The sequence below is a fragment of the Geotrypetes seraphini genome, chromosome 11, assembly GCF_902459505.1.
Source record: "Geotrypetes seraphini chromosome 11, aGeoSer1.1, whole genome shotgun sequence".
NCBI classification, from domain to species: domain Eukaryota; kingdom Metazoa; phylum Chordata; class Amphibia; order Gymnophiona; family Dermophiidae; genus Geotrypetes; species Geotrypetes seraphini.
The window spans coordinates 105,975,582-105,987,320 of record NC_047094.1 but is presented as its reverse complement, the minus strand read 5'-3'; the positions used below and the strand labels follow the sequence as shown (position 1 = coordinate 105,987,320).

The 11,739-nt window shown below is 41.4% G+C and overlaps 1 protein-coding gene across 5 annotated transcripts in view; it reads right to left on the bottom strand.

Annotated features, from left to right (window-relative positions):
* Nucleotides 1-1,856: 1,856 nt before the first annotated feature.
* Nucleotides 1,857-11,739, bottom strand: part of ZNF217 (zinc finger protein 217) — a 74,253-nt gene continuing 64,370 nt past the window's right edge. For all 5 annotated transcript variants that reach the window (XM_033914899.1, XM_033914895.1, XM_033914896.1 and 2 more), the window contains 2 exons: nucleotides 8,967-9,095; nucleotides 1,857-2,813 (listed from right to left, as the gene is read on the bottom strand). In XM_033914899.1, coding sequence (XP_033770790.1) covers nucleotides 8,992-9,095 — 104 coding nt within the window. In that variant the 3' untranslated portion in view covers nucleotides 1,857-2,813; nucleotides 8,967-8,991. The remainder of the gene's footprint in view (nucleotides 2,814-8,966; nucleotides 9,096-11,739) is intronic.

Genomic DNA, 11,739 nt, shown 5'->3' with positions numbered 1-11,739 from the left:
ATGTACATTTGTTATGCTTTAGAGACCTGTAAAAGTCTCTCGTATGATTTGAATAGCAGCTAATTGCTGATAAGTTTTGGCTTAGATTGCCCAAGTTTTCAAAATGTAAGCTACTCATACTTTTTCTAAATATATTTGTGCACAGTTTTGCCTGTTCCATATCCACAAGAGTTGTTACTGTTATTCATAGAAGTTAAAGAAAAGCAGAGAACGCAACTGAGGATTTACAACTGTGATGGCTGTTTACTAACTGACTGATGCAATCTGTGGCTCAATCACAAAAAAATAAATAAAAATCAGGCCACAGTAGGTTATTCAGCAAGGAAAGCAATTCTTTTTTCTCCATATAAATACATGCACTTAAACTAATGGCAATATAAAACAGTGAAAACAAATTTGTATCATTTTGAAAAGCACAATCTGAGAAATGTACTTTTTATCACTTTGTTAGTTGTTGCTTGGGATGATGATTCATATTAATGGAAGTCTTCCAAACCAAATGAACAAAAAAAAAAAACAACAACAACAATTAAGCAAAAAAAACCCCTGGAAAGCCAATTTGAAAAATAAAAGCAAAAAAAAAAAAAGCAACTGCATCTACAAAGTACATGTAAACCACTTTGATTGTACCCACAGAAAGGAGATATATAAAGTCCATGATCCTTGACTAAAAGGCACTAATCTCTTAATGCTCGGTTAGCACATGACAGCAGCCTATAATGCACAAACACTTTACAGCATTGAGCTGTATTTTCCCTGCTATTCTTTGCTAACTAAACATTAAGAATTTGCTAAAAAAATATTTTTGGCAGGGGTGGGGAATGAGCCGGTCTGCACTGGCTGGCATGCACTAACACCACACTACCTTAGGGCTCCTTTAACTAAGCTGCGATAGCGATTTTAATGCGTGCTAGATGCTAATGCCAGCATTGAGCTGGCTGCGTGCGCTAAAAACGCTATCGCAGCTTAGTAAAAGGCGCCCTTAGTACCTCCTGTTTAGGAGTTGCTAAGTGCTCTTGTGATAACGTTTTTGCAAATTGCGCATGCTAATGGAAATATTAGAACATGACCTTCAAAAACCAAAAAAAAGAAAAAAAATTTCTCGAAGCACATAATTTTAGCGTGTTTTACTAAAAAGGCCCCTAGATTCAAAGTTCCTTTAGCTCTGTTTAACCATTAGACTAAACCTAAAGTACTGTATATACTCAAATATAAATTGACCTGAATATAAACCAAGGGGGGGTGGGGGTTAATATTCAAGTGCAGTGCCTTGCCCTGCCTGGCTCTGCACCCTGTTCTCCTTCCCTTGCTTCTCTGCCAAGCTCTGCACCTAGCCCCCCTCCCTCCCGATGCCTTGCAGGCCTCCACCAGGCCTACCTTGGGACCTGATGGTCCAGTGGTGGCTGGGACAGGAGGGTACCTCCCGCCTCCTGTTCTAGCTGATTCAAATTATTTTTATCTCCCTCCCGCCCGTGCAGAGCTACTAGGTAATTGGCTGATGCAAGTTCTCGTGGAAACCAATCAGCTAGTGGCCCTGCATGGGCAGGAGCGAAGGAAGGTCACTCCTGCCGCTATTCACCACTGTACCACCAGGTATACTAAAGGTACATGAGGAAGGATCCCTCCTGTCCCGGGCCACCGCTGAATCACCAGGTCTCATGGCAGGCCTGGTGGAGGCCTGTAAACAGGTTTGGGAGGCAGAGTGGGTCAGCGCTGACCCAAATATAAACCAAGACGCCCATTTTTTTGGCCCCCAAATCTTGGTTTCTATTCGAGTATATACAGTATTTTTTAAATATTGTGCATATGCTCATGTTATAATAAAGTGAAATAAAAGAGACAGTCCAAACGGCACACATATTTGAACTATAAAAAGGACAACTGCGAAGTCCACCTTTTATTGAATGAATTGTGCCTAACACTTAATCGGAGAATTAATTTCCAAAATAAAATACATACATACAAGTCAGCAGGAATGGAGCTGGTGAACATCTTAACAGTGTTGAGACAACTTTGAAAAAGGAAGAACAGATAACCTGATGGGACCAGTGTTTCACAAGGGCTTATCAAGGAGGGTCTTACAGAAAAGTGGTACACACAAGCAGGAGCCATAAAAACTTCTTGAATTTTTTGTTTGATATTTTTGTGAGGTTTGATATATATTTTTAACAGCTCTGTGCACTCTTGATGAACTATACAGCCCAAATGGACTGAGTCGTGTACCATAGCAACAGTGTTGCATATCATTGCTCACAAATTGATGACAAGGTGACGAACATATCACACCATTCATTTGTAAACTATAATAAGACAAGATGGACAAACTTTAATAAGAACAAAAAAGTAGAATATTAGAAATGACTCATACTGAGATGTTTACATACAATGGTAAACCAATGTGACTAACTAAAAGGTCTCCCAATCTTAAATATTTACACAGTACCTGAGGTGCAAGTAATATATATTCCTCCAAGCAAAAAAAAAAAAACAAAACCTTTTGTAGCAGCACTCAAGTATACAAAAAAAAAAACAACAAAAAAAAAACCACACAACAAACAAACCTCCACATTTCTTTGCCCCAAAATATTTGATCAACATTTAAAACAAAAATTATCCAACGTATACTTTTCGCTCTCTTTCTCTGATGCCAGCTGTTCAAACTACAATTTTATTGCTACTTGGTAGAAGTTTGTAACAGAACTGTAGTGTTCTTTATACACAAGGCATAATCAGCTTATTTCAGCAGCTTCCACCATTAATTTATGTGGGGTTATGTTCAATGTTCCACAAAGCATGTGCTTCTGCATTCAGACCTAAACAAAAGACAGACTAAAGTTAAACTAAGCATCGCAAATATAGTATAAATGGGAAATAAAATTTCACTTAGATTTCAAGGTATTACATATTAAGAAATAAAAAGTAACAAGTAATGCTGTTTATCTTATTTACAGATAATGGCTATACCACCTTTAAAGTCAAAAAGACATAGCAAAGCTGTTAATATAAAATAAATAAATAAATTTAAAAAAAAACCTCACAGAAAAAGACAGATAAATCTAAAGAAGGAAAGGAGGAGGGAAAGGAGTGGAATAAAGTAGGGGGAGAAAGAAAGGTTAAAACAAACAGGTTCTATATAATTACAGAATCAAAGGAAAATGCTTTTTAAACCAAGGAAAAGAGGCGTCAAAATTTTTACTGAAGCTTAGCATGCACTAACACAATTAGCAAGTACTATATGATAAGATAAGCTTATGTAGAACACGCTAATTCTGTTTGCCCATCCCAAGCTTTAGTAAAAGTGTGCTGGAGACTCAACGTCTAGCTTAGGGGCTTTTTATTAAGGTGCACCGAAATCTGGGCTCAGCTTGTTCCAAAGTGGGACTATCCCATGCACTAAGCCCAGATTCAGCACAATACAACTTAAGGCTTTTAAAACTAATTTTTTTAAATTGGGAAAAGTGTAAATTATTCATTAGAATAATTTAAAAATGGCCCCCACTCATCCAATTTTAATTCTTACATGTGGATGGGGGGGGGGGGGTTGGATTTCTATTAATAATATATATGAATGATAAGATATTATATTCATGTGGTATATTTTTTGTTGTATGATATGGTAGATTTTCAAGTGATATTGTATTCTAATTGTTTGATATTTACTGTACACTTGTTGCGAATTATAAAATGAATAAAGAATTAAAAAAAAAAAAAAACCCAACTAATTTTTTTTAGTCATGTGCCAACATTTGCATTAACACACATTATCTGTAAAATGTTAAGACGGGAACACTTACCACCTATTTAGGAGGTGCTATAAAGTCCTCTCATGTTAACTCTGCCAGTTAGGCCCTGATTCTATAAAACAGCGCATAACCTCTAGGTACTGTTGAACACAATTGCCGATCATCCGCTAGGCACCTTTTATTGAACTGCACCTAGCCGTGCCAGTAAGTGTTGCAACCTTAGGCGCACTCCCATTTAGGCCAGGTTTTACTTGGCCTAAATGAGTGTGCCTAAGTCAAACAACGCCCAAAATCTGCCCACAACCAAGTCTACTTTCTGGAAGGTGTCTCAAGAGTAGATGGCCTACCTCAAAGATACATTTTTTAAATTGTTTTTTTAATGGCACTTTCAAATTACAGCACTGACTAAACTAATTAAGAAAATTAAGTTAGGCGCGCCAATCTAGATGCCTCACTTCAGGTGCCATGTATAGAATCTGGGCTTTATTGTGCAGTAATCCAAAATGCCTAGTCTTCACCAATAAATTGCCAAATAGACTTGAGCATACAATTTCAATAGAAGGAATAACTCTGAATCGCAATTAAAGGGACAGTGTGGTTCAGCCTCCCTTGAATACTTTCTATATGGGTGATCTTTAGATCACATATCGGGTGGCCACGTCGTGAGAAACGAGTTAAACTGAGGGATAGTGCCCTGAGGAAACCCCCTAAGGGTGAAACATGTTGGCGACTCCATCCCTCTTCTCCCACCACCCACCACCCTCCGCTCATGTCGCACCCCCTCCGCGCCACGATCCGGCATCAAAAAGGCACCCACCCACCCGATCACATTTCTTACCCCCCATTTGGCACCGGCACCAACGCACAGGACATGCCGGTGCCCGAAGATCTGCCTCCTTCTGCACTGGGCCTTGAGCATCTGCGCCTGCTCAAGGCCTTCGTGATTCTCGGAGAGCATCATGCGCAGATGCTCAAGGCCCAGCGCAGAAGGAGGCAGATCTTCAGGCACCGGCACCGGCATGTCCTGTGCGTTGGTGCTGGTGCCAAATGGGGGGTAAGAAATGTGATTGGGTGGGTAGGTGGGTGCCTTTTTGATGCCAGATCGCGACGGGGAGGGGATGCGACGCGAGCAGAGGGTGCCGGATCGCGGGGGGCGCACTATGAACGGGATGGGGCAAAATGAGCGGGGGGGGGGATGGCGGATCACGCGGGGGGGGGGGGCTTCATGAGTGGGGGGAGCAATGCAGGTTCTTGGGGGGGGTAGAGAAACGCCGCTGGCCTCAGGGGATGGGGCTGGGTGGGAACGAATCAAGCGAGTTTCCCTTAGTTCCTATAGGGAAACTCGCTTTGATATACGAGTATTTTGGTTTACGAGCATGCTTCTGGAACGAATTATGCTCGTAAACCAAGGTACCACTGTAGTTTTATTCGGCTAAAACAGACATGCAAACCCTGCCTATAAGGCACGTGGCATGCCGGTGATATAGTATCACCATGCAGCCCACAAATAAAATGACAGAGCATTTTTCTTTCCAGTACAGTGTTCTGGTTTGCAATCATTTCGTGCCATACCAATGTTTTGCTGAGTTTTGTTCTTGATGTTGCTGATATGCTTGTGCAGTGACTGTTGTTCATCGATTTACGTTGTTTCAAATTGCCCTAAATTAAGTTTTAAAAAAATGCAACTCTGGATATAACGGACCGTTTTTCCGGGTCCCTTGAAGTCCGTTATAATGAGATTATACTGTACACCAAGTAAAGTATGATGTACTCCATGCAGTTTTCCCAGCTTGACTTTAACTCCAGGATGTTTATTCTGAGCGCAGGTGGAAGCAGTTATATTGATTCCCAAACATACTTTAATCCAGGGCAATTTTCAAACAATAGCTGCTTAAAAATTGGCCTCCTCATGGCTTTTTGTGGTGCTTTTTCTAGACTAATGGTCGTACTTAAAGCTACAAGCCTTCTTTTAACCCTTTATTTGGCATTGATGCTCAGAAGCAACATGCGTTTTCTATGGCTCTTATGGGAGATCTGCATCTCCAAACACCTGTTTACTTGGCACTGTTGCTCTCGTTCAACATCAAGTTACATCAAGCAGCTGTTTCACCATCTGCCAATTAAAGGGTTAATGAAAGATTTGTGCCTCCTGTGCCAGTTACACACAGAGGAAATAACTTTTAAATGAAGTGCATATTTGTAAAGTCTAAGTACTTTTTATCTGCAGACTTTAAATCAAATATTCAGTTTTGATGAAGACTATATACAGTACTCCCCCGATATTCGCAGGGGTTCCATTCCAGGAACCCCTGCGAATCATGAAAAATCATGAATATGGATTTTCATGGGGGAGACTGGAGAGGGCAGCGGGAAAGGCCAGAGCGCCTCTCCAGCTGTCCCTCTCCTGGTCGGCGGTTCGCGGTCTGAAAATACCGTGAATGACCGGGACCGCAAACCGCGCGAATGACCGGGGTAACACTGTACAATGCAGGATTACATGTGCCCCTGCTACTTGTGCAGACACTTCTTTCCAAGCAAATTAAGGGTGAACTTTTGTTTATAATGACGGGGGTTGCCATGCAGCTTATTTTAAAGAATTGGAAAAATTGGGATAGATCAAATTATTCATTCTGGTGGGAATCCCCATGTTATGTCTTTAAAATGGAAAAGTTTATGGCCATTCAGAAGGGATATTATAAACAAATTTATGGAAGTTTGGGAACATTAACTAAATATTATAAGAACTGATTTATTTATATAAATGAGGAAAACATACACATCTGGGAAGGGGGGTATGTTTTGGCACTGGTTAAGAGATATAGATAGGTTGTTTACTGGTATTTTTATGAGGCGTTGGTCAATTGGAAAATGGGTGGGGGAAAATAAGTCTTGTTTTTATTCTATTAAGTTTATTGTGCTGTAATGTTAATATTTTATGCAAATGAATCATCTCTTGTGCACAATTGATGTTTTAAAAATGAATAAGGAATTTAAAAAAAGTAGGGTGGAATTTGGGAAATTCAATAATGCAAATCCATCTACAACCCCAAGAATGCCTCCGACTTTCTCTGCAGCTAGGGTGGCAGTATTCAGAGACCACATTTCTGCACAAAGAACCCGGGCCCAGATTTCTATAAAGACGCCTAAAGTGCGGCGTCTAGATCGGCATGCCTAGCCAAACTAGGCGCTTAACTTATTTAAAAAGTTTAATTGGCAACAAGCAATTAGCACCTCATAAAGGGCTTAAAATGAACTGGATGGTACTTAAAATTAATTGGATGATAGGCATTAGAGAATGACACGGTGACAAAATTCATCACCGTCCCCGTCCCCGCAGATAACCGCGGGGAATAATCCCATGTCATTTTCTAGTGTCTATTTCAACCTCGGTCGTTCTACAACAGCATTCTTCAAAGCAAAGCTTGCAGGTCAATGGTTGTGGCCATTCATACTCTGATTCTTATGTGAGCCAAGGATAATGAAGCCATTGTGACATCACTGATGTGATTGGCTCTTAGGCACTGGTGGAATGAGGCATTATGACATCACAATATCTGCTCTGGATACCAGAGGCTGTCATTCTATAGTGTCTGTTTCAACCTCAGTCCTTCTACACCAGCATTCTTCAGAGCAAAGCTTGCGGGTCGGTGGTTGTGGCCATTCATACTCTGATTCTTCCCTCTCTCCTTAAAGAATGACATGAAGATGGTTTCCCGCGGTTATCCGCGGGGACGAGAACGGTGATGAATTTTGTCACCGTGTCATTCTCTAATAGGCATGTAGGGGCCTATATTGGACTTAAGTGCTGGTATTTAGGCCCAGAAAATCCTGGCATAAATACGGTACACCTAAGCATAGGGTGCCTACCGGTACCTAAGTTCACTTTAGGCATTGCTAGGCACGATTCTATAAATGGTGCCTAACTTAAGATTGACATGCGAAGTGTCTATGACTTAGGCACTGTTTAAAGAATCAAGCCCACTGTACGTTGAGTACACTTGCCTTGGATATGGCTAATAGGGTAAAGTTATTGGGGAAATGTATGTTTCTGTGTTTTATTAAGTTGTCATTAGGTTAGGTGGGTGGGGAGGGGGAGAAATTGGTTGGTTATGTACCGTATTTTCACGCATATAACGCACGCGTTATACACGATTTTACAAACCGTGCATAATCGTGCGCGTTATAGGTGTGAGCGCGTTGTACAATTTTTTTTTCATTCCGATCCAGCATCCCCCCTGCGAACCTGCATCCTCCCCCCCGCTCGCTTCACTCCCCTCCCCCGCGATCCTACATCCCCCCCAGCACCGCAAAACATCTCTTACCAGATTGGGCACCGGCACCAGCACCAATGCACAGGACGTGCCAGTGCCAGTGCCCAAAGATCCTCCCTCGTTGTTGCTGGGCTGGGCTGGGCTTTGAGCATTTGCACATGCTCAAAGCCTTCTGGTCTCGCTCTCTCCGAGATTCTCAATCTGAGAATCTCGGAGAGAGCGAGACCAGAAGGCTTTGAGCATGCGCAAATGCTCAAAGCCCAGTCCAGCCAGGCACAAGGAAGAAGGAGGATCTCCCTCGCACCGCCCAGCCCAGCCCAGCAACAACGAGGGAGGATCTTTGGGCACTGGCACGTCCTGTGCATTGGTGCTGGTGCCGGTGCCCAATCGGGTAAGAGATGTTTTGCGGTGCTGGGGGGGATGTAGGATCGCGGGGGGGGGGGGGGGCGACGCGAGCGGGGGGAGGATGCCGGTTCGCAGGCCAGAAGAGTAAGCGGGAGTGGGAGGAGGTTATAGCAGCATGCGCGGTATACGCGTGTGCGTGCTATATAAAAAATTTTTTAACAGAAATGTTTTGGACCCGCGCGCTATACGCGTATGCGCATTATATGAGTGAAAATACGGTATATTTGAATGTTAAAGGTGCTTATATTGACTTATTATATATGGTATATTTATGTATTGCACTATTGAAGATTGTAAAATCAATAAAGATTTAAAAAAAACCATAAAAACAACATATTCTTGTAATTTGTGGACTGTTGGTGCCGTTTATTAGACATCAATGTACCTTTATATAGTAACATAGTAAATGACGGTCCATCCATATGTTGTCTTTATAAGAGGCAAAACAAGCCCATACTTTGTTCTCTTATTAAAATCACCATTCTAACCCCGCCAGTCTACTTAAAATGGTCAGCAAAGCTGTAAGAACGGTAATTCAATAGCTTACCATTTCTTGTAGCAAGTGTGAATAATCAGGTTCTCTTCTCATTTGGTCCATAATGTGCACAACCAATGTTTCCATAATTTTTCTGTAGAAAACTATTTGTTAGAGGCTCGTAGGAAACAGGCCTTTTTCCTGATCAAGAAAATGAGAAGGATTATAGCATATAGCTTATTTCACATCATACACAAATTAGGGGGGGGGGGAGAGAGAGTTCAGCACTTTCAGGGGAAATTCAAAACATGGCACTGGGATGATGCATCTGGTGGCAGTGACTTATTTCACATAAAGTATCTCTCGCCATAGCTCACTGATCTCTTCATCGGTCTTGATATTCTTTTATGCATACATGATATTTTAAAATTGCTTTAACTTTTCAATGTACAAATTGCTACTTAAAAGTCCAGATAGTTATTTCATAGAATTGAAAACGATTTCACTTAGCTTCCAAATAATTCAAGCACCACAAGAGAACTTCATTCAGTCCTAATGCCAACAATGGCTACGTTTCACGTCATTTTGTCTCTGCATCATGGCTAGGACTTAAAATGATAAACATAACACATAATTATCAAAGATTATAAAATTCCACAACAATTCAAATCCCACCTAATAAACATACACTGATCTAGGTTCTTGATGCTATTGATTCATTTTCTCAAATCAAAGATTGTCTTGTAGGTTTGTCAGGGAGTTTGAATCTGGAAGTAGATTGGGCTTCCTTGGTGTAGCTGTTCTCTGATTGGTTGGATCCTGTAAAGTGAATTTAAAAGGTAGGCGTCTCTAAAGTTAGGCGCTATCTTTGATTTGAGAACATGAATTGACAACATCGAGAACTTAGATCAGTGTATATTTATTAGGTGGGATTTGAATTGTTGTGAAATTTTATAACCTTTGATAATTATGTTTTATGTTTAGGTCCTAGCCCTGATGCAGTGGCGGAATGACACGAAACATGGCCATCGTTGGCATTGGGACTGAATGAAGTTCTCTTGTGGTGCTTGAATTGTCTGGAAGCTAAGTGAAATTGTTTTCAATTCAACCAAATAACTATCTGGACTATTAAGTAGCAATTTCTACATTAAAAAGTTAAAGCAATTTTAAAATATCAACACCGATGGCGAGATCAGTGAGCCATGGAGTGAGATACTTCATGTGAAACGAGTCACTGCCGAGGTCTTGAGCTTAGATAGAATGAGAGTCGATAACTGATATAGCGTTGGGTATTTTCGAGCTACTAGAATTTTTGACCCCGCTACAGACCCTCTATTTTTAATTGCGCTCAACTGTAGGCAGCTAGGCACATAAATAATAGTATTCTATAATCCATGTGTCTGATTGCATGACATGCCCCTAACCTACGGCCACGCCCACCCTGAACTAGCATGCTCTGGGCTTCGAGAGTAGCAACTTAAGGGAAGCTGCCCAAATAATTACATTGAACAAACTGAGGCCAGCTCCAAATCTGATGAGCTTTAGAGGCACCACCAAGCTTCCTGGCACTGAAATCGCTGCTACCCCATCACGCAAGGTGCTGCAAGAGCTAGCAGTAATGACACACTGGGCTCCTGCACCTGTTGCTAGGCAGAATTAATCCCTCCAGTTTTGCTGAAACTATATGCTCACACCAAAATCCCTAATGACTCATTGGCAAGCAGCCAGTTTAGACCTGTTCCCCAGCTACAGTTGTCTGCCTTACAATTGCTTCTAATTAACCAAGTGTGAGTGAGAGTACAGTGGTGCCTCACACAACGAACTTAATTCGTTCCAGGAGCAAGTTTGTTATGCGAAAAGTTCGTTATGTGAAACGCTTTTTCCCATAACAATACATGTTAAAAAAAATAATTCGTTCTGCAGCATAAAATATGCTAAGATGACATAAAAAAAGATAAATTTGTCAAAATGGTGAAAATGGTGGTCTTGCTGAGGCCAAACTCTTTGATGAGGTCACACTGTTTTACCCCACATTCACTCCTTCTAATTATTTCCCGTTTCATTTCAACAGAAATCACCTTCCTGCTTTTTTTAGAAGCCATGATATATAAAAAATATTGAGTTTATCTTAAAAGGACGACTGTATACAGTGAGAGAGGGCAGTTAAGCGCAGTGACTAACGACTGCCTGCAGTGCCTGCGCGGAAGGATGCAATACATCGGCAGCTCGGGCGACTTCGTTGTGTGAAACGAAGTTCGTTGTGTGAAACGAAGTTCGTTGTGTGAAGTTCGTTGTGTGAAACGAAGTTCGTTGTGTGAATCAAGACATGAAGTTCGTTGTGTGCAGCGTTCGTTGTGCGAGGCGTTCGTTATGCGAGGCACCACTGTACATGAGTGCGAGTAAGCATGTTATATAAAATATGTATGTTATGTACACACACACAAAGACAAAAAAAGTACTGCAGACAGGTGTACAAGATGCAAGCAAATGTTTTATTACAAACAAATTGTTGTGTACAAATAAACCACTTAAACAGGATATGGGACCCAACACGGTCCGTGCTTCGATCAACACGTCTTCTTCAGGGGTCCCAAAAGCAAGCGGTAACCAAACATACGCAACAAAATGCTTAGCTCTCCTAGGAAAATGCTTGAGTACCTGATTGTAAAAACCGCTTAGATAACCTTGATAGGCGGTATATAAAATCCTAATAAAACTTAAACTTAAACTTAGGATCCACAACATGCAGCCAACACCGTCAGTGAGTGGTAAAACCACCACCGGCATCAGAGAGCCCCTGTTTCACCACTCACCGACAGTGTCTGCTGTCTGTTGTGGATCCTAG